At 45.4% G+C, this 27,585-nt stretch overlaps 2 protein-coding genes across 4 annotated transcripts in view; one reads left to right on the top strand and one right to left on the bottom strand.

Annotated features, from left to right (window-relative positions):
• Positions 1-5,740, bottom strand: part of SBNO1 (strawberry notch homolog 1) — a 28,495-nt gene extending 22,755 nt beyond the window's left edge. The window contains exons 1-3 of the mRNA XM_089499588.1: positions 5,133-5,740; positions 767-888; positions 519-623 (exon numbers count right to left, since the gene is read on the bottom strand). Of these exons, the coding sequence (XP_089355714.1) occupies positions 519-623; positions 767-886 (225 nt within the window). The 5' untranslated portion in view covers positions 887-888; positions 5,133-5,740. The remainder of the gene's footprint in view (positions 1-518; positions 624-766; positions 889-5,132) is intronic.
• A 1,058-nt stretch (positions 5,741-6,798) lies between these two features.
• LOC149281137 (N-lysine methyltransferase KMT5A-like) lies at positions 6,799-27,546 on the top strand. Of its 3 annotated transcripts, none has more exons than XM_089499613.1 (8): positions 6,799-6,970; positions 11,140-11,264; positions 16,178-16,334; positions 18,125-18,338; positions 18,474-18,561; positions 19,944-20,003; positions 20,919-21,109; positions 24,937-27,546. In XM_089499613.1, the coding sequence occupies exons 2-8, from the start codon at positions 11,157-11,159 to the stop codon at positions 25,145-25,147; spliced, it is 1,029 nt and encodes a 342-aa protein (XP_089355739.1). In that variant the 5' UTR covers positions 6,799-6,970; positions 11,140-11,156; the 3' UTR covers positions 25,148-27,546. The 3 variants fall into 3 exon arrangements, with proteins under 3 accessions (XP_089355739.1, XP_089355738.1, XP_089355740.1); XM_089499612.1 differs by lacking the exon at positions 6,799-6,970 and adding an exon at positions 8,195-8,288; XM_089499614.1 differs by lacking the exon at positions 6,799-6,970 and adding an exon at positions 10,874-10,898.
• The last annotated feature ends 39 nt before the right edge of the window (positions 27,547-27,585 follow it).

Here is a 27,585-nt window from a genome sequence, read left to right as displayed (position 1 = left end):
TATCATCACCTTGACTCAACATGCAATTTTGTTCTCTTTTCATTGTGCTGTTTTTTATATAATGTATGACATCCAATGCGTTTACGTTGTATGAAAAGATCTTCCATTCACAAAATAAGAGCTGCACTCATACGAGGGATATTTTTACCCATGCAACTCTGTGAATACAGGCTTCAACATGGGACTGCCACTGCAATTTTGTTACTGTGGTGTATACTTTGTTTGAATGTTGCAAACATTTTCCATACTTTTAACCAACCTCCCCCCTCAAATTAATACTAAAAGACTCGAGTAAACAATTTCCCGCAATCACCATACACATAGATCACCATACTATGCAAAGACACTGAACTCCACTTCACATCTGCCCACAGAGAAAAATATCCTTACCAACAACACACTATATTGCTAAGTCATCCTCTAACACAGATACATGTGCAGAAAGGATCTGTGAATATTTAGCTGTTTAATGATCAGGTTCATTACAGAGGCCTAACTCAGTAATTAATTTTGCCTACCCTGATGTTCAATATAGTTGGCGAAGATGTGGCCTGTGCTTCTTGTTTCACAGCAACTGATGCTTCTGTCTCCAAGCCCATTTCTAATGCATTAAGTGCTACTGACTAAAAACAAAGACACAAAAAAGTTATGCTGGCAATCAAGGGGAAACTTCAACTTTTCTTATAAATCATCTAATTTATTTTAAAGAAAGTCATGACAATGTCATTATGAAATAATGTAGTTTAAGTATTTATGGCTTTTTGACCTGTTGAACAGTTGGCGTTGCAAGACCCACATCAGCAGAATCAATATCAAACAGATCATTTGGGCTGATACCACTCTCACTCAAAGCAGCAAGCAACAGGTCTTGTCCTGGTTCCACCATCTCTGGAAAAAAACAAACCACAATTAGGCCATTTAAGTTGTAGCAACTGCTCACATTGAAAGAACACCTGGCAATTTTTCTTATATCTATTGTTTCCATGAGTGGCAATGTAAGGCATTTTAGTAACTACAAGAGGACAGCTCCTATAACAAGTATCAAAAATACAGATTATACATGAAGTCGCTACAGCATTTAATATGGCTGAAGGAAGTTCCTTTTCTATCATTATGTGAAGAACTGTAGCTCCTATTAGATAAAGATGTTCAACCTCACTCATTCCTCTGCCTGAGCATCTGCTCTGAAGAACCATTACTATGCCTTTAGAATATACTTCAAGTAACACTGGAAGTTAACAGTGAAAACTGTGAAACTATTCTTTATTTCTATGCTGTGTGTGCACATGTGCCTTCAAACTGCCTGTTGACTTATGGTGATCCCATGAATTTCATAAAGTTTTCTTAGGAAAGGAATATAGAGTTCCTTCCTCTGAAATACAGCCTTCAGCACCTGGTCTTTGTTGGTGGTCTCCCATCCCAGTACTAGAATCATAGAAGTGGAAGAGACCACAAGGGCCATCCAGTCCAACCCCCTGACTAACAAGGGCTGACCTTGCATAGCTTGCAAGATCAGATGGGATCAGATGCCTTTAGGGTATTTGGGTCCTATTACTATGATATTAAGAATTTTCTTTAAAAATCTGACAACAGTAGATATTAAGAACCTAAACAAGCCACAAACTCATGTATTAGATATTGTATTAGACACATGGCACTGTTTACACTCGGCACTTGGAGTGTGGAAACTGGGGTTTTATCACTAAGTGTCTGAGAAGATAGGAAGGAGTGGGGCCCTGGCTGTGCCATAGCCTTCCTGCTCTCTTCCAGGTCTGCAAGAAAGCCATGCTTTTTATGCCACTTGTGGCACCAAGTCTCAGAATCACCACACTTAGCCAAGCCAGTTGACAAAAATATTTGAAGATTTCTCCCATTTCATGCCCAATATCCACGGTCTCTTTAAGCTCCTTGATATGGCATGGTCTCATTGGTGTTATTTTTCTATGATGCCTTTTTGTTAGTTGTTGGCAATAGCTGGTGGCCTAACACTGTGTGGTTGCCATAGGGTGACCACATTAAACACTGTAGCCAAGTCAGATTGGAGACACAGCTTCTTTCATCTACTGCAACTGTCTACATTTAGAATATTAATCCATTTCTTTTGGCCATTTAACAAGCAAGGTCATACTTTTGTTATCTTGGTAGCCAACACACCAGGAACAAACATTTCTCAGAGGCACTGTGAGATTCTGGTCAAACTTAGAATAGACTAGAGCAATTCATGTAGTAGTAGTTATTAACACTGAGGACTGAACCAACTAGCCATGTTTTTGTAACCATTAACATTTGTTTACCAAAAAGTCTGAGTTTAAGTGCCTCACTATCAAAAACCTGAATGAGTGTAACCAATACATCACTAAATAAAGTTCCTTTGTTTCAAACTCATAGAAGCAGTAGGTTTGAACTTCTGACACACGTTTTAGGCTAAAAAGTAATATATATATTCTTCTTATGAATTTCTCAAAGATGAATTTGATGAATGTTTGCATAACTGCCCATGTGTGGTGGCTATTTCAACCTGCAAACCACACTGCTGTTGCCAGCGCACCAATGTCCAGGTAATGTACAGCTCATAGTCGATATTAAAACAAAATCCACTGCCTATGAAAACTACCCTCATAATACTTAACAGGATTTTAATTTCATTAGGTTGCTAGTCAACATGGTTGGAGCTTGCGTATACTCGCTGTATCTAAAAGTCTCATATTTCAAGGTGGATGTGCGTTCTACAGACATGAACCCCACGTGTTTCGACAACACACTCATATTCATATTCCCCAATTCTGCATCCTGAAGAGCTAGAATACAAATTTTCAATTTAAAAAACCTGCAAGGTTTTGTAAGGTACAGCAACTGTGGCTTTGCCAATAAAGCATCAAACAAGGCCTCTTCTACTAACTTTTGCTTACACAGAGGATTGGTTACATTTACACTTAAGTGAAATTTCCTTCTCTGTCTGTCTGTCTTCCATGCAACTGGGACCCTGAATTTCCAGGTCCTACACACACAGGACTGGAACAGAAAGGTCCCTAGAATGGATCAGATCTTAACCTTCCAGGTAAACCACGTGTGCAGGACATAAACTTCCGGTTTCATTAGAAGTGACTGTATAGTTGTCTTGGGCACACCACTGAAGCCTGACTGATCAACCTGAAATTCCCTTTATGAGTAGCAATCCGGAGACTAACAGGACCCCCTCCCCCCCAAAAAAAAAGGCTTCTGTTTTTGTACAAACCCTTTATACTCCAAGGAGAAAGGTTAAAAACATTAGGAAACAAAAAGCATTCCTGCTTAGTCAGCCAGGAAGAAATCACTGCTCCCCGCCCCATCTTCAAAAGGCAGCTGCTTCTTGCCAGTGCTCTCCCACCCACCCAAGGATATACAGCTTGGGGGCATCTTTCTTTCCACAAAGGACAGGCCTCTAAAGCTTGCAAAGTATTTTACATAAAGAAAAAAGGGATACAATTGCCAGCTCACTGAAGAAACCCCCTACAAGTCTACTCCTGCATTAAAGGTCTCTGGTCACTCACTACTGAAGAGAGCTCTTGTAGCCCCTTTGAGACTGACTGAAAGAAAGAAGTTGGCAGCAGGAGCTTTCCTAGACTTCAGTCTATATGGAAGTAGAGTGAAGTCTAGGAAAGCTCCTGCTGCCAACTTCTTTCTTTCAGTCAGTCTCAAAGGGGCTACAAGAGCTCTCCGCGTCTACAGACTGACACAGCTATATCTCTGAAGTCTTCCTCTGCTGTATGAAGAGTGCATGTGTGTGCAAACCGCAGCAGACCACCCCCACCAGCCTCCAAAATACTGACTTCCAAAGCCTTGCTTCTTCCATAGCTCTCCCCTGCCAGCCTCCACCAATGTTAGCATTTCCTCTGTAACCTTTGTGGGGCAAGGACACCTTGCACACTGACAGAGCTAGATAAACAGAGGAGCCTTGGTCAGACATTGCTTCTCCCTTCTTTGCCCAGTCTGGAAGGTAGGAGGATGCTTGTCCATTGGTTCCTAAAAGGAGCAAGGAAAGCCTTGCCTGTTGAGGGAAAGGAAAGAACACCTTGCAGAAGTAATCCACTTTGAGACCGCTTGGACTGCCCTGGCTCAGTGCTAGGGAATCCTGGGAATGGTAGTTTATTGTAGCCCCAGAGCTCTCTGATGGAGAAAGCTCAATGTCTCCCAAAACTACAGTTCACAGATTTCCCTAGCATTGAGCCAGGGCAGCTAAAGTGGTCTCAAACTGGATTATTTCTGCGGTGTGTTTTGGACCTATGAGGCATTGCGCCTTCTGTCAGAGCGTGCTCTGGCGCCATGGCAAGCTTCAGTTCCCAGAATTCCCTAGCAGCCAGCCAGGGCAGTCCCAGCCGTCTCAACCCGGATGGCTTCTGCAGTATGTTTTGGACCTACGCTAGGGAATCCTGGGAAGAATCGTTTTATGAGACGCCGAGCCTCTTCTATCAAAGAGGTCTGGGGTCCCAATCAACTCCACTTCCCAGGATTCCCTAGCCCTGAGCCACTTTGGTTTCTGCAGCGGCTTTTGGAGCCGAGTCTCTCAAATGCAAGGCTCTGGCACAAAGCAGAAGCAGGCGCTGGGAAAGGAGCATCTGAATGGGAGAAGCTTGGCAGGATCCGCCAGAGAAGAGCCCAGGAATCAAGTGCAGAGCCTTGTGAGGGGAAGAAGGCAATGGGGGAAGACAAGAGAGGAGAGGAGAGGAGGGGAAAGGGAGGGCAGGGGCTGAAAGCCAGTCCCAAGGCATCCCTCCATCCCCGGCCTTCCTTCCTCGGCAAAAGAGGGGCCGAAGGAGAACCAGCCTCGAACTTTGGGGGCTCCTGGGGGGCTCTCCCGATCCGAGGGAGGGCAAAGGACGGCTTTCCCGCTCTCCGGAGCCAACCCTGGAAGAAGGAGGAGATAGAGGTTGCGTCCACATTGGGGAAATAACCCGCTTCGGGCCCAGAACAAACTCCAACTCCCAGAATTCCATCGCCTGGAGCCAAAGCGGGTTATTTCCCCAATGTAGACGCAGCCGAGGCTCGGCTTCTTCCCCCTCGAGAGCCGGTTGCGAAGGAGAGAAGCCCAGCCCCGACGTTAGGGCTGCTTCACTAAAACAAAAACAAGGCGAGGCCCAAAGGGGGCCACTCACTGTCGTCGTCGTTGTCCGTCAGGGAACCCGCCTCAGCCCCGACTCTGGCGCCCGCGCTCCTCCGTCCGCCGCTTTCTAACTCGCCGCCGCCATCTTGGCCCGCCCGCCTTCCCTCCCTCTCCAGAAAAGAGGAGGAGGGGGGGGCCAAGCGCCGGCGGCGGCGGCGACGCCGCACCACGTGACCCTGGGCAGCTGCCTGGCTTGATTGACTGCCCAAAGCCGCCGCGCGCTCACCACGTGACCTTCATCCGGCCTCCCTCCCTCCCAGCGCCTGAGGGAAGCCCAAATGACGCACGCGCAGAAGCCGTCTCCTGCCTCTCCTCCTCGTCAGGTGGCTTAAGCTCTTGCCCAGCCATCTTTCGCTGGGTCACGTGGCGCCTCAACCCGCCGCCGCCGCCGCCTTTCCCCTCAGAAGAACGCTGGAGCGGAAGGGCGAAAGCGAGGCTAGCCATCCTCCTTCCTTCCCCTTGAGGCCTGGCTTCAGGGCCCCCTCGAGGCTCCAGAGCGGAGCTAGGCCCGGCTTTTTGCCCCCTTTCCCCATGGGGAGGGGCGAAGCAAAGGAGGCGGAGGGAGAGGGCCAAGATGGCGGCGCGCGGCGGAACCGCGCGAGGAGCGGAAGTCGTTCGTGCGTTAGCCCGCCCGCACAGGCGGCGCGGGGGATGACGGGAGAGGGCTCCCCCGGAGGAAAGTGGTCCCTCCCCCCAAAGTACGTAGGACTTCCGGTGGAAACACAAAACAAATGTGCCGAGGTTCTGAGGTGCAGCTTTGGCTTCAGAAGCTGAGGCTTTCGTGGAAGGACAACCGGCCAGAGTGCGGGGGACTTCCCAGCAGCAGCAGCCCATTGAGTAAATGGACCCCCAGAGGCCTTGTCAGCCAACAGCAGACCAACACACAGATTAACACGTCAATCCTTTCCTCTTAACCAAGGGTCACATTGTATATATACCCCACTCTCTTCCATGCCAGCATTCTCTGAAGATGCCCGCCACAGATGATGGCAAAACATCAGGAAGAAACTCTTCTAGAACATGGCCACAGCGCCTGAAAAACCCACAAAAAACTATGGATGCCGGCCATGAAAGCCTTCCATTTCACATCAGGAATAAGCTCTTCCAGAACACAGCCACAGAGCCCCCAAACCCACAAAAAGCTTTCAGAGCTCTTCAGGAGACGTTGCGCCGCTGCTTGCCTAGCCTTGCCGATGGAATGAGTGAATTTACATACCCTAATTTTTTCAACAATGAAACAACAACCATTCGACCAGGGAAAACGTATGAGGGGGAGACTGCAGGCTGTTAACCTGTGGAGCATAAATATGAGTATGTATAAGGCATCTGAGGAAGGAGGCTGGTCTACGAAGGCCCCCGGTGCCAATGTCTTTCACTGAGTCTCAAAAGGTGTGACAAGATCTCTCTATGTACTGATTCAACAGACTGACACAACTTAGGTCTTTGAATACAAATTTTGGACAATGCAGTCTCTTATGATAAGGTGTCGCAGAATGGTTCCCAGTTGACAAAGAGGTCAGGCAAGGATGCATCCTGTCAACGTACTTGTTCAACCTGTATGCAGAAAATATGCAAAGACACAAGGAGGAACGGAAATAGTTGAAAAGAATATCAATCTAAGATACACGGATGACACCTGAGATCAGGTTGTCATACTTTGGCCACATCATGAGAAGGCATGCTTCATTATAAAAGACAATAACACTAGGAAAGGTAGAAGGAAGTAGAAAGAGAGGAAGATTGCACGCTAAGTGGCTAGACTCAAACAGGGAGCCCACAGGCCTCAATCAAGGACCAAAGCGGAGCAGTGGAGGAAAGGAGGTCATAGAGGTATCTCATCCACAGGGTCGCCGTGAGTTGGAGCCAACTCAAGGGCAGTTAACCATAACAACAAATAACAATTGGTTTAGGGTTTGTATTCCATTCTGCCCCAAAGCAGCGTCTTAAGATTTCACATTCCCACTTTATTCACTGCGTTACAACCGTAAGCTACAGCAGGCTAAAAAGGTGGTTTGTGAACTGGGCTATGAGGAAACCTGGATCTTCCCAACGTGGGGTGCGACTGCACTGCAGGAACGATCCAGTTTGACCCCACTTTAACCGCTATGGCTTAATGCTAGGGAATTCTAGGAATGGTAGTTTGTTGGGCCACCAAAGCCTTGAGCCATGGCAGTTAAAGTGGGATCAACACAGGCTATTTCTGCAATGTGGCTGCAGAAACGATTTGGCAGTGGCATCTGATGCACGTTTATTTGGAAGTAAGATCAACTGTCTTAAATGGAGTCTGGACCCAGGTAACACGCGTTAGGCCATTGAACACTGCAATTTCCTTCCCAGTATGGATGTACGTGTTGAGAGACAGCATGGCGGAGTGGGTTTGAGTGTTGGACTATGACTCTGGAAGCCAGGATTCAAATCCTAGCTTGGTCATGTTAAACCCATTCAGTGAGTCACTCTCAGGTCCCAAATTCACTGCTGAAACTATCCCCTTTGAGACCGCTTGAACTGCCCTGGCTCGGGGCTAGGGAATCCTGGGAACTGGAGTTTATTGTGGTGCCAGAGCTCTCATAACAGAGACAGCTCAATGGCTCACAAACACCACAGATCCCAGAATTCCTTAGCATTGAGCCAGGGCAATCAAAGTGGGTTATTTCTGCCGTGTGTTTGGGCCCAATGGGCTTTCCCACCCTCCCCCGAAAGAGAGGCTCCAAGGCTGTTTCCACAACACGTGGCGCAGAGCAAGTCGAAGGGCGGACCAAGCGCCCGAGTTCTCCAATCACCGCTCCGCTCGTCTCTCCGCCCGCCAATCAGCAGCCTCCGAGCGCTCGTTTGAAACGCTCCTGGGAAACCTGCTGGGGCTTCAAGCACAAACAAGGAGAACGGAGGGGGGAAGAAGGGGGGGGGAAGAGAACGTAAGCTTCCCCCCAATCAGGGCTCGGGAAAGCGTGAGTGACAGGCGAAGCGGAGCCAATCAGGCCGCCAGGAGAGGCTGGGCTGGCTCTTTTTCGAAGCAGTTGGGAACATTGAGAGGCGGAGCCAGAGCCTTCTGGGCCCTTGGCTGCGGCTTGTCAAAGGGAAGTCCTCTCGCGGGTTTCAGGGATCCGCGGGAAGCTGGCTCGGTTCGCCTGCTCGCAAATCATGGGGAAAGGTAAAGCCGTGGTTTCAGGGACCATTATGGGCTGGGGGGCCGGAACTAGGTGGGGATTAGGGTTGGATCCGCACTGGAGGATTAATCCGGGTTGACCCCGCTTTAACTGCCATGGGTCCATGCGGTGGCATTCTGGCTTGACCTGGCTCAGTGCTAGGGAATCCTGGGAACTGTAGTTGACTGTGGCACTAGAGCGCTCTGATCGAGAAACTCACACACCCTGCAGAACTCATCCAGTTTGAGAGCTCTTGCATTTGCCCTGTCTCAGTGCTAGGGAAGCCTGGGAACTGTAGTCTTGGGAGCCATTGAGCCTTCTCTGTCAGACAGAGCTCTGGCGCCCCAACAAACTACAGTTCCCAGGACGCCCTAGCACTGAACCAGGGCAGTTTAAGTCGTCTCAAACTGGATTATTTCTGCAGGGTGTTTTGGACCAGACTGGAGGCATCTTTAAAGAGATGGATCCGCACTCTTCTCAAACTCCTTCCCCCAGCATTGGTCAGATCTGGTACTTCATGCCTGGTTCTTGTTGCTGGAGTGCCTTCAAGTCGTTTCCGACTTATGGCGACCCTAAAGAGACTCTATCATGGAGTCTTTTGGGCAAGATTTGATCAGAGGAAGGTTGCTGTGGCCTTTCCCCAGAAGCTGAGAGAGTGTGACTTGCCCAAGGTCACCCAGTGGGTTCCCATGGTCAATTGGAGATTCAAACCCTGGTCTTCAGAGTCCAACACTCAAACCACTGCAACTCCCTGGCTCTCAGTAACAATAATAATCCTGTTAGGAGGCTTGTTGTTGTTATTGTTGTGTGACTTCAAGTCATTCCTGATTTATGGCAACTAAGGCGAACCTGTCTGAGTTCAATCCAGGCTGAATAGTTTGCACATTCCCTACCTGGGCTGCAGGGAACCATTTAAAGCGGAGGCCTCCACAACTGTGGCTTTGACTGTATTTAATGGGACTTGAGAATCCACAGATTTTGGTATCTATAGATAGGGGTCCTGGAACCAAACCCCAGCAGATACCAAGGACTCACTGGCCTGTTACAGACTGCCAAAATAAAGCTGCTTGGGGTCTCTTTGGAGGTATGCTGTTTAAATGATGCATGCATCCTAAGAATCTGGAAGCTGCACCAAAGCTGCCCTCCAGTGCTTAATAATGGAGTGTGGCTTTGGTGCGACCTCCGGACTCTTAGGACCCATGCATCATTTAAATAGCATACCTCCAAAGAGACCCGAAGCAGCTTTATTTTGGCAGTCTCTAACAGGCCACTGTATTCATATTGCCTTGCAATGAGAATCATGCAGCCTTTCAGATGTTGTGTGACTGCAAATCCTGTCAGCCCATTGGTGAAGAGTGCTGGGAGTTGCTAGCAAGATTCCTACCACTAGATTACATTATGCACAACAGGTACAATCTTAGAAGAAACCAACATAACAGGAGGCTTACACTGGTCAAAAATATGATTAAAAAATCCAACAAATAGGTATACTATATATTGCTAAGTCTGAAATGACTTGAAGCCACACAACAAATAATGACTGCACTCTATTTTTGACTGGGAGGTTGCAAAGTGTAGGAGGCCTGGGCTGTTGTTGTTATTGTTGTTATTATTATTAATATAGCGCTGTAAGTTTTACATGGCGCTTTGCATAGTCATCGAACAAGGTACAGATTTTTAAAAATCCGCTCCAAGGGACTTACAAACCCTCTTAAAAAGCTGATTTACTTACTATTTGCCTCCTCATGGGGTACTTAGGGGTACTTATTTTTATTAGTATTATTGATGTTCTGGAGAGGCAGCGTGGTGCAACAGTATGAGCTGTGGAGCTGGGCTCTGGAGATGCCCAGCTTGGCCATGAAACCCACTGAGAGGCCTTGGGCAAGTCACACTGTCTCAGCCTCGGGGGAAGGTGGCCAAAGCAAATCCCTTCTCTGAGCAAATCTTGTCCAGAAAAGGCCATGCCTTTAGGGTTGCTGTAAGCAACAAGAAGAAGCCCCCTAATAGATCAGTGGTTCTCAATCTGTGGGCCGCGAACGATGCTTTCACAAGGGTTGCCCAAGACCATCAGAAAACAGTTAATGTGGTCTCAACCTGGATCATTTCTACCTCTGAGCATGCTTTGAGCCTTGGACTCTGGGGACCCAGGTTCCAATCTGGGCCTGGCCCAGAAAAAAACCCTGGGTGACCTTGGGCATGGGTTACACTCTCTCAGCCTCAGAGGATGGCCAGGGCAAACCCTCCCCTCCTATTCTGAACAAATCTTGCCCAGAAAAGCGAGGATAGGTTCATGGCCTTAGGGTTGCTATAAGTTGGAAATGACTTGAAGGGACAGAGCAACAAGAAGAAGGCTCCTAGTAGATCATGATCATGGATTGATTGGTAGTGATATTTATGGATTGATGATAATGATGAATTGATGATGGTGATGGATTGGTTGGTGATGATATTTATGGATTGATGATGATGATGGATTGATGTTGTTGATGTTGATGATGATTGCCAGCTCTCATTCCAAGCCCCCCCCCCCCCCAGCGCTGATCCCTGGCAGTGAGTGCCCTCTCAGCCTGGCTGCTTTCTAGCTGGCGATGTGCTTTGAGCCTGGGCCTGTGGAGGTCTGGGTTCCAATCCGAACGTTTCCCTGGGGGTGAAGGCGATGGCCTGGGGCTGGGGGAGCTGGATGGCGTCCCTTTCTTCCTCGTTGGCTTGCCTCTCGGGTCCGCCTTTTGGCCCTTTCAACATGGCGGCCGTGCTGCTGCTGCTGGGGCTGGGGCTGGAGCCGGGGCAGGAGCCTGAGCCTCCTCGGCTCGCCTGATCGCCGGCCCTGGGCCCTTTCTCCTTCTCCTCTCCCCGCAGGCAGGAGGAAGCCCAGGATGGCCCAAGCCAAGGAAGGCAGAGCCCAGGCCGAGGAAGAGGACGAAGCCGAGGAGGAGGAGGAAGCGGGGGCCCAGAAGCGGGGATCAAAGCTCCGGATCAATGGGGTAAGACCACGGATCGGGGCCGGGCTTTCAACCCCCCCCCCCCCTTTTCCCCGATCGCATCCTTCCCGACCCCGCCTCGGGCCTGGAATGGCCCCCGACCAGGAAGCCGGGTCTCTGGTCCGTAGCTGGGAAAAGGATCCGCGTTGACACCGCTCAAAAATCCTGGGCCCCAAACGCACTGCAGAACTGATCCACTTTGAGACCGCTTGAACTGCTCCGGCTCAGTGCTAGGGAATCCTGGGAACTGTAGTGTTTGTGAGACAGAGTTCCCAGGTTATGACAAACTACAATTCCCAGGATTCCCTAGCACTGAGCCGGGGCAGTTCAAGCAGTCTCAAATTGCTGGGTGTTTTGGACCTAAAGACAATGTACCTGAGCACCCCTGTTTCTTTTACTCCAGACACCATCAAAGTACCTTAAAATGAGACTCACCTTTAAATGAAGTGACCATCCTTTTATTTTATTCTTTATATTCTTGCCACAAATCAGTCAAAACGTTTTTTTTTAAATGATAGCTCCCAGAATCAGCAGCCTGAGGCATTCTGGGAGTTGTAGTGTAAAAAAGGAACTATTTAAAGTGGTGGGAACTAATGACAAACAGCAGTCTGTGCCTATGCTGTCAGCTGAACCTTTTGGGGACTGAAGGTCCCAGAAGCCTCCAGCCAGTATGGCAACTTACTCTCCATGTCTGGAGGATTCTGGGAGTTGTAGTCCAAGAAAAGTCAGCATTCCTTTTCTGGCTACTTGCTCTCATCCTATTCTTATTTCTAAAAGATTGCTGGACAGCTGTGTCAGTGGTGCAAGTTTCCATCAGGTTGGTTTGCAGGGAGAGTTGGGAAGAAAGAATATAAATATTAATATTAATATTAATAATAATAATAATAATAATATAATGAATATAAACAGACATGTGGGTAGTTCGGAGATGTTTGCGACAGCCTGGGATATTACATATTATATCCAGTGGGGCTTCCTCCCTCATAAGTAAGCCGTAGAATTTCAAGCTAGGTGAGCCAGTTCTGATCTCCCCCCCATTTGCGGCCCTGCTGTCTCAAGAACATTGGAAGATGTCTTATGCCAGCGGGTTCCTCTCGGTATTCTCTGCAGTGACCTGCGCTGACACTCCGGGGCTACAGGCGTTAATCTTTTCACAGGTGTTAATCTTTTTTCCAGGGTACCTGGAGATCTGGGGATGAGCTTTTATTCCTGTAAAGCAGGAGTAGGTAGTGCCAGGCCCTGTAGCTGAGCCCAGCCCTTGCAAGGTCCCAGAGATACCCACGTCCCCTTCCCAGTGACACTACTGTAAGTAGGTGGGCGGGGGTTCCCCAGCTTACCTACGGATGATAATGATGATGATGATGATGTCCCGTGTGTGTATGTGCTTTCAAGTTTCCTGTTGACTTAGGACGGCCCTATGAATTTTGTAGGGTTTTCCTAGGCAAGGAATAATCGGAGGTGGTTTTGCCAGGTCCTTCTTCTGAAATGTAGCCTACAGCACCTGGCATTTATTGGCCGTCTCCCATCCAAGTACTATCCAGGGCTGACCTTGCTTAGCTCCCAAGATGAGATGGGAGGCATTCAGTGCCTTTAGGGTATTTAGGCCATTATTTCCCACTTACCCATTCTAAAAAGTTGAAATGCCCCTCCCAAGGCTTAGTTACTGGCAGCTTTAAACTGATATTTTTCATCCCAACCTTTTGCTTTGGCCCCCTTTTCCCCATTTCATCAAATTGAATTCAGCCCTCAGTCTGAAAGATCTGTCCACTTTTGCTGCAAGGCATGCATTCTCTACCTGGGCTACAGGTCTTCCACCAAATTCACCTTTGCCATTTTTTAAAAAGAAGCCATTTCTTTCTCATAACTGCAGCCTCTTTTCTTTTCATATAAAATGAACTAACTGAACATATAAAATGTTCTTATCAATATTCCAAAACACAGAAAACTTTAAATTTCACACTGCCTTACTATAGTCTCATGCTATATAAAAAATCAAGTCCAATATATTATAACTTTCAAATTGCCTTCCATGCTACGATGTTCAGACCATACCTGTTAAATGTCAGTTGACTTGACACTAAATCCTTTTGCTATAAGAAAATGTTATACATCTTTTTAAAATCAAAATATTCATTGTGATTCCCCCCCAGATCTATTCATTGTTTCGACAAACAATATTTACCCCTTTAATGTTTATCCTTATTGTTTCACCTTCTTAATTCTCCGACTCGCTTTGTCTTTGCCACTGCTTTTTACAAAATTCTGTCACAGGAAACCATTTTTCTTCAGTTAGTTCTGTGTCCTTATGATTTAACCACGAGGTGAATCTGTCCACATCTTGCATATCCAATACTTTCAAAAGCCAATCATCTAATGTTGGGAGTTCTGCTTTTTTCCACACTTGCGCTACCGTTATTCTTGCTGCAGAAATCATACACAGTAAAATCCTCCATTTCCTTTCTATATCAGGGGAGTAAGTAGATATAGAAACTATCTAGCCAAGTAGATAGTTTTGTGTTGTTAGGTGCCTTGACGTTAACTCCTGCTTATGGTGACCCTATCTTTTTCTTGGCCAGATTTGTTCAGAAGAAGTTTGTCTGTGGGACATAGAGAGTGTAAATTCCCCATTGACTGGTCAGACGTCCAGTGGGTTTCCATGGCTAAGCAAGGATTTGAACCCTCTTCACTGCAAACCCTGGTTGACTAGGTTGATCCTAGTCCAACATTCAAACCACAGCTGGCTCTTTCTAGTTTCGGAGTACATAATTCATACCCCCCTCCCAAATTCCTGGAAGGGTCATGAGAGCCTAGCTTTCCACATAAACCAAGTGTGCAGGACATAAATTTCCCAGGCTGGATAAGCTGTACAGTCAGACCTCCATATCCACAGATTCAACCATCCACAGTTAGAATATATATTATACCCAAAGCCATTGATTTAACACCATTTCACTATGCCATTGTATTTCATGGGACTTGAGCATCCGTGGTTCCTGGAACTAAACCCCAACATATACCAAGGACCCGCTGTACATGCCTAACCAGTCAATTTCAATAATCCCCCTAGAAACAGCTTTTGAAATCCTCATTGTACAAACCCTGTGAAGCAGGGAAGGTAGGGAAAGCAGAGCAGCAACAGCACTGGCAATGAGCCAGCTGCGGCTACCCTCCTCGGTGTCCACAATGTGGAAGAGCTGCAAGCCCTGTCTAGATTTCTACCCCTTTCTTATTTGGTATTGCACCCGTTGCCTTTAGAATTATTAATTACTGTTGTCTGAGAACAAAGAAGGTGAAGTACTTTGCATCCACAAAGCAAGGAAGGTGGAGCAGCTACTCAACCTTTGTGTGAGAGGCTCTATGAGTGTTAGCTCTGTATCTGTGAGTCTTTGTACTGTCTGCTTCCCCTCCTCTTTCCAGAGAAGGCAAAGCTGCAGCTCAGCACAAATGATGTCAGCTGTGGACTCTTCACAGCCTCCTTCCGTCCCCTGGACCATGCTTTTCCCACTTTGCCCTAAAGCAGTACCCACTTCAAAACATGATAGCATATAGAAGTGGTCACCAGCACCCTTTCTTTCAGACCATTCTTCACCCCATTGTCTTTTATGACGCACATACCAGAGCCCTGGTATGTTTGCTTTCTCAAAATTTTGAAGCTGACACCCTCTTTGTCACAATTGGTCTGCTTATGGCAGCGTGTCTGTTTCCATTTTGCTGGATTAATTTCTGCCGCTTGAATCAAATTTGTTCCTTTGCACCCACTCCAGTGAATCCCGCTGTGCTTAGTGGGCTTACTCCAAGGCAAGGAACTGAGAAAGCAAGTAAGGTTTCACAGCAGTTTCTCCATGCTTAATCGTTCCCTTTCATGGTGGAAAGGTCCACCAATGGCTATTAATCATAGTGGCTGTATGTTAACCTCCATGTCCTGGAATAGTACAGCAAGAGAGGACCATTCATGGAAGGCTTTTAAACAGAGATTGTTTGTCTGGGATGCTTTAGCTGAATGATTGTTGGGGTCCTTTCCAACTCTACCATTTTATGGTTCTGTTATTTGCTGTCATGTTGAAATTGAGGGGAATTCTTGGATCCCACTTGTGGAATGAAGGATGCTGGACTAGATGGATGTTTGCTCTGACCCAGCAAAGGCTTTTCTGACTTTCTCTGTCCTACTCATGACTCGAGAGTGAGTCCCACCGGGTGCACTAGCACTTACATCTGGGCAGATGTGCTTGTCTCTTGTGCCTAGGCTCTCTTCATTTGGCTGGACATATTTGCAGCATGTTAACGTGCCATTCGAGAAAATTGTTGATGCTGATGTGCATTTCAATGATCTCCTTGTGACTTGTGACTTAACTGGCACACAGCAAGGTACTGCCGCTTGTACTGCAGAAAAAATACTTCAAGACTGGAAACACAAAAAGTCACCATCCCTTGTTCGATGGCTGGAGGATCTTACTGCTTTATATACATATGAATGTGCATTTTGCTGATGGTTACCTTCACTCATGGTGTTTTTAGATATACGGTCAGTTTATATTAATGTATATGTGTAGCGTGTGAATATATTTTATTTATTCCTTCACCCCAACTATCTAATTTTTTTTGCCCCCTTATTTTTTTCTTCTCTCTCTTTTCCCTCTGGTATTTGTGTATTTGCAATGACATTTTTAAATTGAAAAAGATTGAGTGCCCACATGTGCATTTCATGGTGTGTGCTGCATTTTCCTGTTTCCACCTTTGCCACATGAGATTTCACCGAGTATTGTTCGTGCAATTTCAAGTCTTGCCCATAATGAAAAGCCCCCAGTGAAAAGCTGTCAGTCTCCACCAAATTCTCGTGTGATACAATTAAAGTTTTTTAGGGGGGAATATGAACTCCTGTAGCCAGCTTTCAGAACCATTTGTGTCCTTTGCTTTAGGAGAACATATTTGCCTGCCAATCGAAAATCTATACCTTCCTGAGCCCTAACAAACCTCCTGCGACTCGACCTCCACTTCAAGAAGAAAACTCTGCTACGCATCATGAAGCAAAATGCCAGGGCAAAATGACGAATGAAGTTTACAGAAAAGGGGACGGTAAGAATGAGCTTCAGTTACTGGCCTACAGATTAACAGTGTGGTTGTCCACGAATCAATGTGTATATATGGGTGTGTGTGTGTATATGTGTGTGTGTGTGTGTGTGAGAGAGAGAGAGAGAGAGAGTCATCTTTCTGGGTTTTCTGTCCTCCCTGCTTGATTTCTGCTCACAGTAACATGAGGTATGTTAGGCTGAGACACAATGTTTGGTTCTGAATGCTCCAGTGGTTGAGTTGATAGTTGACCTTAGATTCATTTCTACCCAAGTTCACCTCTATACCCCAAAGATGACCTCTAGATCAGCAGTTCTCAACCTGTGGGTCGCGACCCCTTTGGGGATCGAATGATCCTTTCACAGGGGTCGCCTAAGACCATCAGAAAACACAAATTTCCGATGGCCTTAGGAACCAAGACACGGTTGGGGGTCACCACAACATGAGGAACTGTATTAAAGGGTCGAAGCATTAGGAAGGTTGAGAACCACTGCGCTAGATGTTATTGGACTACCAACTCTTTCCAGCCCCAGCAAGTAGTGGTGAAGTGTATGGCAACTGCAGTCCAGCAGCATCTGGAGGGACACAAGATATGCAACCCTTCCCTAACCAGTAGCTTGTGACTTTTTTGGGTACTGACACCAGTGTTTCCTAGCCTGTCTGATGTGAGGGGTCACAAAATTATTTTTTTGCAGTGTGCCAAGGACTAGCATCGGATTTGTGCCCATTGGCAACCATTATGTCTTTCCTGAAAACGCTCAAGGGACCAGCAACTGATGTCCCACAGATCAGTAGTGATGGAGGGACCACCATTTTGAGTAGCACTGCTCTGGACAATTTGTTTAAGTGGTAAAGCTGTTCCGGAATAGTACCTCTTCTATGAAAAAAAAGAAGGGAAGGAATGGTGCTATGTATAGAAAGCTAACCTGATAGGAAGAAGAGTGGGTTGGAGTTTTCTTCCTTGCTATGTAATCTTATATGTATAAGGATTTTCCTATATGGTGGACCATTCTGTTGGATGAATCTCCCCTTATCTGTTCTCTGATGATGAAGTGAAGGAAATGACTATATTATACAACAGAGCTGTTTACTCAAAGCCTGGAACTGAAAGTGAAGGCGCAGTGGGAACAAAAGCAAAGACAGCAGTGGCCTTTATATGAGGTGTTGCTGGCGAGAAGGGGTGTGTCATTGGTTTTATTGAAGGAGGAACAGCATAGTTTTTTGGGGCTGTGTCACTTTAGTGGTGAGTTGTTGAGGAAGCACACTTCCTGCCAACAGTTTGGAAATGTTGCTTTTTTGGACTACAGCTCTGTTTCCCAGCATCACCTCTGGAGGATTCTTAGAGATGTACTTCAAAAAATGTAACATTGTTAATACTGTGAAATGTAATACTCCCAAATTCTGTTTCCAGAAGTTATGACCCAAGCCTCGAATTGAGCTTCAAGGGAAATGTTTGCTATTTTCATTAAAGCAGGAGGTAGATTTTATACAACAGTGACTGGCCCGCTCTTAAGAAATAAAAGAAGTTGCTCACAGCCTGTATGTGCTCTATATCAGTAATAGAGAAGCAAAAGAAATGGGGGACATGAGCATACCTTCATGATTATTCAGCCTTTTGGTAGACTTTGGTCTTCTGTGATGACTGTCTCCAGCCTTACCTGCTTCCTCTTGATGCAGATTAGAATAACTTTGAAATTGAAGTTGTGCTGTTTCAATGGGAGCAAATGGAAGATCCTTTATGTTGGATTACATTTCTCTCACCCACTCCCACCCCACCCCACCCAAATTGTTTGCAGATAGACTAAATATTGGTAATGGAGCTGATGGTGTTGTGAAATCCAAGGGTCAGAGGGACAAGGAAAGAAGCCCCGAATCTCCAGCATCTTCCTCTGACCAAAAAGCAGAAACAGAAGAAACTCATCCACTTATGCCCCCAAAGTCTGCAGATGCAGTGAATGAAAAGCAATCTCAGAAGAAGAGCATCAAAGCAAAGCCTGGCCCCAGGAGAAAGTAAGTACCTTTGTAGAACTTTGTGAAATCAAATTGACTGCATTGACATGTAACAGCTGGAAATTTGAGGAATGCCGGTTAACAACAAGGTAGGAACCCCTTTAGCGTTCACATGGTGTTCTCCATCTCTCTCAGAGCCCAAGGGAAAACGCAACAGAACCGAAAGGTTACAGATTATTATCCTGTTAGAAGAAGCTCCCGGAAGAGCAAAAAGGAATTGCAGGTACTGTGTCTCTTGTAGCACCTCTTGACAATGTTACCACCTCTGTCCTTAAAAAAACAAAATAAAACCATGCCTCTTTAAGGATAACTTTTCTACCCAGGAGCAGTGCAAACTACATTGCAAAACAAAGACTGGGGATAATGGTTCCCAACTTGGCAGAGTAATCCTGTGAATGTTTATTTAGCGGCCTAAGACTTATAGCTTTTAATTTTTTATTTGCAAGCCTTTGGTGCAACCTCTAGAATCCTCTGCCCTACTGCCACTAAGCCTGTAATGAAGCTGGAACACATGTCACTGAAACTACTGCTTATTCTTTCTCAGTTTACTGCTTGCTACCTCTTGCTTCCCCTCACTCTTGCCATTTCTGCCATGTTGGCTTTGGGACATTAAGCTCCTTGGAGACAGGGAACTCTGGAAGATATTACTGCCATGTACATAGCCTACAAACTAAGACAGAAGTCAAGATCCTGTTGTGGCATAGGTTCTGGTTACATTTTTTCAGAGGTTACACAAGGGTGGTATCCTGCTTAGGGTTGCACAAAACCTGTTGTGTTGTTGTAGACCGTTGCATGCACGATTGTGCTATCCGGGAGATTCTATAGGTGTGGTGTTAGAGGTGCATGTGAAGTTGGAATGACTGTTGTGCAATGGAAGAGTGCACAGCCATGTCACCCATTGCATATTAATGGGATCCAGTAACTCCAGGATAGTTTTTACCATACACAATGGATGAACGGGATCTTGGCCACAAAGTTCTGTTTATGTTTTTGTTTTGTTTTTTCAAAGCCAACATATAAGACGTTATAGTTTGATGCAAGATTGGAGCAGGGGGGGGGGCATTCCAAATAAATTGGTAGTTCCATTTCTGTTTCTTTGGAATTGTGGCATTGTGAGCACATTTGTGAGATGCTTGCTGATTTCAGGTTTTATTCTGAAGGACACCAGCTGTAAAAGTACCAAATATCAAGTTCCGAATGTGACATTTCTTCTTTTAAATTATGCTAAGCATTCTCAATTGTCAAAATAATTTAAAGCCATTACAAGCTCATCTGTCTAAGGAAACCCTTTTGGTGTACTTACGTTTTTGGAGCTTAAAAGATGTCTTATAGAATGCTTATCTGAAACAGAGTATGTTGCTTTTTTCTATAGTAGGGCATTTTTAACTAGAAGTCTTGCTGTGTTTAGTGAAGCTTACTCCCCAGTAAATAGATTTAGGCTTGTTACTCTTACTGTGCAGTTCTGTGAACATCTGCTCAAAAGTATTCCGCACTTAGTTTAGTGAGACTTAAGCTCAGTTGTCTGTAGAATTGCAGCTTTAAGGTCCTTCTTCTCGTGACAGTGCTGCTAATGGCAAACCAAAATGTTTTCTCGTCTCTTTGTAGATTGAGGAGAAGAAGAAAATAGATGAGTTAATAGAAAGTGGGAAGGAAGACGGCATGAAGGTATGGCATGGAAATGATGGTGTGTGGTTGTTTTTTAATGGTTAACTTCAGTTAATTCTTTAACGAGTAGACTTTGATTTAAATGGAGGAGTGCTGTAGTTTTTTTGCCAGACAGAGACAGGTAATGTCAATTTTAAGTCTAGTCACTATCCTTTTTTACGAGTTGTAAATCTCTTCACTTAACCAATAATAACTTCCCCCTGAAAATCCCTTTAGTATTGAAACAAAAGTGCAAAAATTTGTCAAGGACCTTGGGGTTTCTTTTTCTCTAAGTAAACATGTCAAAAAAAGAAGTCATATGTTGAAGCTGAAGCCAGCTGGGCTGTGATGGTGCTAAAGTTTCAGTTAATTCATCTTTTGTCTTTGGTTTACATTTGGAGAAGATATCTTGTAGTGTGCATAACCCTGTATCTCCCCATATTTTGAATTGAGAGAATTTATCAGGGCATTTAATCTTAGGATGCATTAAGAAATGCTTAATAGGAGAGGCCCTGAAGGATATCAGATGTTGCCACTTCCTTTAAACTAACAAGAAAAGTATGAAGGAAAGAGTTTTTAATTCCATTTATTGGTTTTGTTGTGATTGGAGAGAATAATAAGTTCATTTCTGGAGTAGACTCATTTTCAATCTCTAAGCAGACTGTAAATCCAAATGATCTCTATGTATTAGTTGCATAATGTGATAAAGGCTTCAATGTAAACTTCCACATGTGGTAGAGCTAAGCTCTCTTTTCTTCCCTTAGTAATTCTAGCACGTTTGGACAATGTTGATGGTAAAAAATAAAGGAGTTAATAGATAGTTGCCATTTTTTGAAGTATGAAGGAGGAGGAATTAGAATAGGAATAAGAAAAATAGCTTCAGAATCGGAAGACATACTACATTAACAGGGTTCTGTATGGGTTACCTCTCTGCAGATCGACTTCATTGATGGCAAAGGGCGAGGAGTGATTGCAACAAAGCAGTTCCATCGGGGTGATTTTGTGGTTGAATATCATGGGGATCTCATTGAGATCACAGATGCTAAGAAACGAGAAGCTGCTTATGCCCAAGACCCATCCACAGGCTGCTACATGTACTACTTTCAGTACCTAAGCAAAACATACTGGTAAGCTTCATATTCTCTTTATCTGTAAAGTTTAGACACTGGGGTAAAGCTGGCATGCTGGGGTCTTTTTCTGTTTTGTTTTCTTTGTCTGGATTAAAGTTAGAAGGATTTTCACTTTTGCACACAAAATTATTTACTGCTCCATTGTGCCAAAAGGAAAGCATTGGTTAGTATTACACTTAGGGCTACAACATTTACAGTGCAGCCATGTGCCTGTCCGTGCAGAAAAAAAGCTCCACTTAGATCAATTTACGGTGCTTTATAAATAAAGCTAATAATAATAATAATCAATGGGACAAACTCTCTGAAAAGCATTTGTAGAATTATTGTACTATTAGTCAATTACTAATTTAGACCAATTAATTTCACAAAACCAAACCAAAATGTTTTGACTAAAACTGTCTCCATGACAAGACAAGATTGGGGGAGAAAAAATTGGCTGCAATTCACTGTTGCACTTACAGTTCCATAACTGATTCATGTTTATAGTCCGTACATATTCGATCGTGCCACACTTGTAAAAGTCCCTCAATCTAGGGTTGCCATAAGTGAGGACCTCCAAACCGGGACAAATGTAGGACAAATGCAGGACAACGTTTTCAAATGTAGGACACATTTTTTAAAAAATGGAGGACACTCTAAAATTGAGGCTTTTTTTTGAAATGTTCATATAAATGCATGTTTCTTAGGCATGATAAAAATGGAGGACATTTTGATATTATTCATAGACAGATCACGGAAATGTACTTCCCTTTCTGGCCACCCCCCTCTCCCCATTCCAAACAGCACATTTGAGCATTGAACCTGGCTTTATTTTAACATTGCCTCTTGCATATTTCAGAGGCTTATTCCACAACCAAACCCTTTGGTCAAGGGACTTTGGTTTTTCTTCATTTTGACTTGTTTTGTCTGTATTCCTCCCCACTAAATAAAGGAGACATGAAATGGAGTTAATGGGTACAAGTAGTTAAACAAAAAAGTCTTGTGAGACTCTGTAGGCAAGAGGTGTACCATGTTAAGAACTGCATTAAGCACACTTAGGCTGCTGCCACACTGCTTTCACTCTCATCGCTCCATCCTATGGAATCCTGGGATTTGTAGTTTGTTGTGGTGCCAAGGCTGGGCTTTGAAATCTCAGGCATAAGAGAGGCAAAAGGCTTGGGCTGCATCTACACTGGAGAAATAATCTGGTTTGAGACCACTTTAACTGCCTTGGCTGAATGCTATGGAATTCTGGGAATGGTGGTTTGTTCCAGCACCACAGCAGAATGGCAGTTAACCCCTGGAAAGCTCTCTGACCAAGGTGACCAATGCCCTCACCCCAAAATGTAGGGCACCCAAGCAAAAAATATGTAGGACATGGCCAAAAATAAAAGCTAAAAACACCCATGTACTTATAAATCCATGCTTCTTAGCCATGATCCAAATGGAGGACCTTTTGAAATTTGACCAAAGAGGACATGTCCTGGAAAAGGAGGAGGATGCCTGGTCACCTTGTCTCTGGTCCAAAACACACTGCAGAAATAAAACAATGCTGGACTGAAATGCCCAGAGTTCCTCACCAAAGCTGCATCCACACTGAGGAAATAATCCAGTTTGAGAGTGACTTAACTGTCCTGGGTTAGTGCAGGGGAATGCTGGGAATTGTAGTACATTGTGGCCCCAGAGCTATCTCTGACAGGGAGTCCCATAACCTTCCAAACGTAGTTGAACTGCAGTGCCCAGAATTCCTCCCCAGGTGCATCCACACTGAGGAAATGGTCCAGTTTGAGACTGCTCAGTGCTGGGGAATCCTGGGAATTGTAGTCTATTGTGGCCTCAGAGCCATGACTGACAGAGAGTTCTCAATGTCTCCCAAACACTCGCATTCCCAGGATTCCCTAGCACTGAGTTAAAGCAGTCTCAAAGTGGGTTATTATTCCTGCAGTGTGTGTGAGAGATATAAAAGCTAGGGACTGGATTCATTTGGAGGATCTCTGTGTCCAAAACACACTGCTTGGACTGCCAGGGCTCAGTGCTATGGAATCCTGGGAATTGTAGTTTATTGTGGCACCAGAGCTCTCTGACAGAGAAGGCCAAATGCCTCACAGACCCCAGAATTCCAGAGCATTGAGCTTTGGCAGTTAAAGGGGTCTCAAAGTGCAGGGGGGGGGGAGAGAAAAGCCAGGGAGTGTGAATGAGCTCTGAGAGAAGGAGGAGGAGGAGGAGGAGGAGGGAGGGAGCCAAGGGAAGTGGCCAGGACCACCAGAGGAGCCCCTGCTTTTCCTCATCATCGCAGCCTTCTCACTGCTGGCAAGAGGCTCTGCCCCCAGCCAGGCAATGCCTCCATTCAGTCTCCTTTTGTCAAAAGAGCTCTGGTGCCACAAGAAACTACAATTCCCAGAATCCCATAGCACTGAGCCATGGATGTTTAAGGGGGGGGTCAAACTATTTCTGCAGCCTTTGCTACCCCAAAGCCTTCTATTATTTACCAGCAACTTGCAAGGCAAAATCTCTTCCTTCCAAGCCCTTGAAAACCAACCCAAGTGGAGGGGGGCTGATTGCTTCTTTCTCATTGGTCAGCTTCGGGAGAAATCTGCATATTACAAGTAAAGGTGTTTAGGGCCTCAAAAACGACCCTGTGATAAAGAATTACAACAATACTGAGTGGTAGACATTTAAAAGATGAGGAGGCATTTAGACTCCCAGGGAAACAGGAACGATTGATGGCCTTTTTTTCTTTGCTCACTGTAACCTGAAAGTAATGCCTTTTGCAGGGTATATATACCAAGTGGGCTGGCAATAGCTCTGAGTGGCAGATGTCTTTAAGACCTGCTCTCTAGGCTTAAGTCAGGCAGGGAGGCGGGGAGGGTGGCACACAGCCATGGGGAAGGGTGGAGCTGCCTCCAGGGCCTTGCTGGGGGGGAGGTCCCGGGGGAGGGGCCAAACTGGGGCGGGACTGTGTGACCCCGCCCCAAATCGGGAAAGTCCCGCCCCCAGGCAGGATATGGCAAGCCTACCTCAATCCTGCTTTACTGGGCAGCAGCCACAGTGACAGAGGTTTGTTCTTCAATTGACTAGGGCACAGCGTACTAACATTTCCAGTGCACTCCTGCAAGTGATCTCTATTGTGAGGAGGAATTGCAACAGAGATCATTGCTTCTGATTGTTGCACTGTTGATCACTGGAGGCAGGAAAATGGAAAGGTCAGTATGTTGTGCCCGGTCAACAGGAGAACAGGCCTTGACTTCTGGTTGGAATGGCACCACGACATGGTGGTACGTTTAGCGACAGTGCCAAAGGCACAGCCACCACCTGCAGAATTTGCTGGTCCAGAGGTATGGGGACTGGTGAAAATTGCTCTGCTGGCATGGGAAACTTGGAGGCAGTTCATGAAGGTCTATTTCCCGTCCCTGGTGTGCCACTGCAGTGACATTCATGTGGCCAAAATAATAATCACGAGGAAAAAAAGACTTGCCTTTTAAATAGTATAATCTGACAGTTGCTTGCAACTGAGAATGTAATCAAGAAAAATGGGTGCAAAATTTCAAGCTTCAATGACATAAGGCTAGAGGAAGCATAATTTGAAATTACTCAAGTAACTCAAAATTGGAGAATTTAGAAAGTAAAATTCAAAAGGTGGAGGACACTGCAGAAAAATTAACTCAAGATGGGGAACATGACCTGATATATAAATCAAACCTGCTTGTCATCCAAATTGAAAATTAGACCATGTTTTGTTGAATTAGGCCTTGGAGGTTTCTCTGCTTCTCATTATGCCACAGAGGAAATAATGCTTTGATTTGCTTATTTTCTGGGCTTTCTTTCTCCCTCACTCCCCAATCCAGTGTTGATGCTACGAAAGAGACCAGTCGTCTTGGAAGGTTGATCAATCACAGCAAATGTGGCAACTGTCAAACAAAACTCCATGACATCAATGGCGTCCCTCACCTCATCTTGGTTGCCTCCCGTGACATTAAAGCTGGTGAAGAACTGTTGTATGATTATGGAGACAGGAGCAAAGCTTCTCTGGAAGCTCATCCATGGCTGAAACACTAGCTGATCTTTCCCTCTGGATAGGGCTTTTTTCTTTAAAGAGGACTTGATAGCCTTGTTTACAGCTCTTGTGGTAAATCACTTCCAAAGTCTGCTCCTTCCGAATTATTTAAAATGTCAGTTACAGGCTTGCATGTCTTTCCCTGAGCAGACTTAAAACCAAATTCCTGAATATTTCTACATGTTAGGCTCACCTGGACTTCCAGCCCTTTGATCCATTGACATATAGATAGATGAATTTGTTAGGGCTTCCTGATGATGCCACTTTGGGACTAACGTGGACTTTTATAGATAGAACTGCTTTTAAGGTCAGCCCATTTTGGGGGTCACGTTTTTTTGCTTCCTTGAGGAGAGGAGGGAAGAGGGTGAGAATGATAAAAGCAAATGTCCTGAACAAGGTGGGCATTAAACCATCTTGGATGAGTTTTGTAAATATTTCGTTGAAACAGGTTCCTGTTTCCAGAGCTTGGAAAATTACTTTTCTGGGAGGTATAATCAAAACCACATTTCCAAGCGCTACCTATGCTCCCTTCTCACCCCCTTTTTTGGATACGCACCAGTAGATACCGACAGTCTTTTTAGATGACTTTCATTGGGCTGACTCTGGAGGCTCCTGTGGTCATCAGAATTTGCATTACATAAAAGTCAGAGGGAAGATCACCTCCAAGAATAAAGAATTACCTGGCTGGCAACTAGAGAAGCACACTGCTAATGGTAGGCAAATCTTGCCCAGCTGCCTTTTTGGATATAACTTCCAAAGTCCACCCGCTAATACCACAGCTTGCTGCCTCCTGAAACCCCTTTCTGCCAAGAGGAAGGAAACTGGAAGGAAACTGGCAAGTTGGCTTTGTATTGCCTGATTTCTACATTTCTTCACTTGATAGCCGTCAGGATTTCTCTTGAATCCAGCACCAGCAAGGGTGAATTGCGCCCAGACATTGTTGAGCCATCACACAAAGGAAATACTTGCCGTGACACTCTCAGCCATCATGGGAACAAGGACCGCTGGGTTCTGAGCAGCCCATCTGCCTTTGATAGCCGTGTTGCCAACCTGGCATGACCATTGCGTGGTGCTGTGTCTTCCTATCTTCTGCTGCTTCCAGGCCCATGAGGCCCCAAGAAGTGTGGCAGGTGTGTGGGGGCCAGAACTGGGAGGGAAAGGTGCAACAGTTGGACTGGTTTCAGCAAGAACAGAGGGGGACTATAGCTCCCAGAATCCCCCAGGCTCTGAGCTAAGGTGGATGATCAGAGTGCAGTTCACTTTCATCTGGCTTGAGAGAAGAGGTAACTGCTTCTTTGATGGGAGGCTGCTTTGTTTCTTTGTGTGTCTTCCCCCACCCAGTCCTTTTTTTAAAAAAAAGAGAGATGTGAATTCTACTATTAAAGTTGCTGGATATTTTTTAAAATAATAAATGGCATTTGATCGGTATAGAAATGTGAAGCTGAAATGTTGCTAAGACACTTGATGAACTGTGCTTTGTCTGTTTTCTTTCTCCTCTCGTAAATAGAAAAAGAGAGGGAATGGAGAAAACACAATGTTTGGGCTTTTTTTTAAATAGAATCAGTGGCTGTCTGGAGAGAGCTTTTGTAAAGAGGGTATTTTTAGGAACAAAGTTTCTAGAGTAAAACTTGGCTTTGCAGCATCGCTGGGTTATGGTGCAAAAACTAGATTATTTATTTACTCTGACTGATGGAGCCATGTTCCAGAAATAGCAATCTGCTCCCTCCCTCTCTTGTTGCGCATGCATGCATGCATGCACTTTATATCATCATGAATGGGATTAATAAAGTCCTGCCTGAGAAAAGGGGGTCTTGGTTAGGTTTTCTTTTTTGAAGTACAATGCCAAGCACTCTTGGCCTTGCCGAGCCCGAGAATGGAAGATGTTGTCATGTTTTGAATTGAAAACCTTGCTTTTAAGCCACAGCAGATGAAGTAAATCCAGAATACAAGCAGAGTAGTGGCAGTGGCTTCAGTCCCAATTCCTGCTTTGTATTTTCCAAAGACCGGGGACTGGAGAAGTTCCTTCTTTCAACTACAATGCCCAGAACCCCCACCACCATCACTGGCCTAGCCAGTGGCTGTGGGATTCTGGGAGCTGTAGCCCAAAGAAGGTACTTTAAAAGCCTTTATTCCCAGGGCATGGACACCTTTCCTTATTTTGTGGTCTGCAGTGTGCTTGTGCAACCCGAGCTGCACACTACTATGGAGTGGAGGAGGGACATATTTTACAAAAGGTCTGTGTCTTCCTCGGTGTATGCTTGAGCAGCAACCAGGCATGGGTGGGTGAGGGATACAGGGACCTGGCTCAGTAATGTATTTTTGGAGCAAAAAAAAAACCCTTGAAGAAAACATTTATGTGTATAAGATAATAAATAAAATGAGATATTTATTAAACGCAAAATGATTGTTGTTTCTGCCTCTGGGTGTTTTGAACAAGGCT

This window comes from Sceloporus occidentalis, unplaced genomic scaffold (genome assembly GCF_023333645.1).
Source record: "Sceloporus occidentalis isolate IW3139 unplaced genomic scaffold, rSceOcc1.0.p SCAF_138, whole genome shotgun sequence".
Classification (NCBI taxonomy): Eukaryota; Metazoa; Chordata; class Lepidosauria; order Squamata; family Phrynosomatidae; genus Sceloporus; species Sceloporus occidentalis.
Note: the sequence above shows the minus strand (reverse complement) of the source record. Positions and strands in the feature narration are given on the sequence as shown.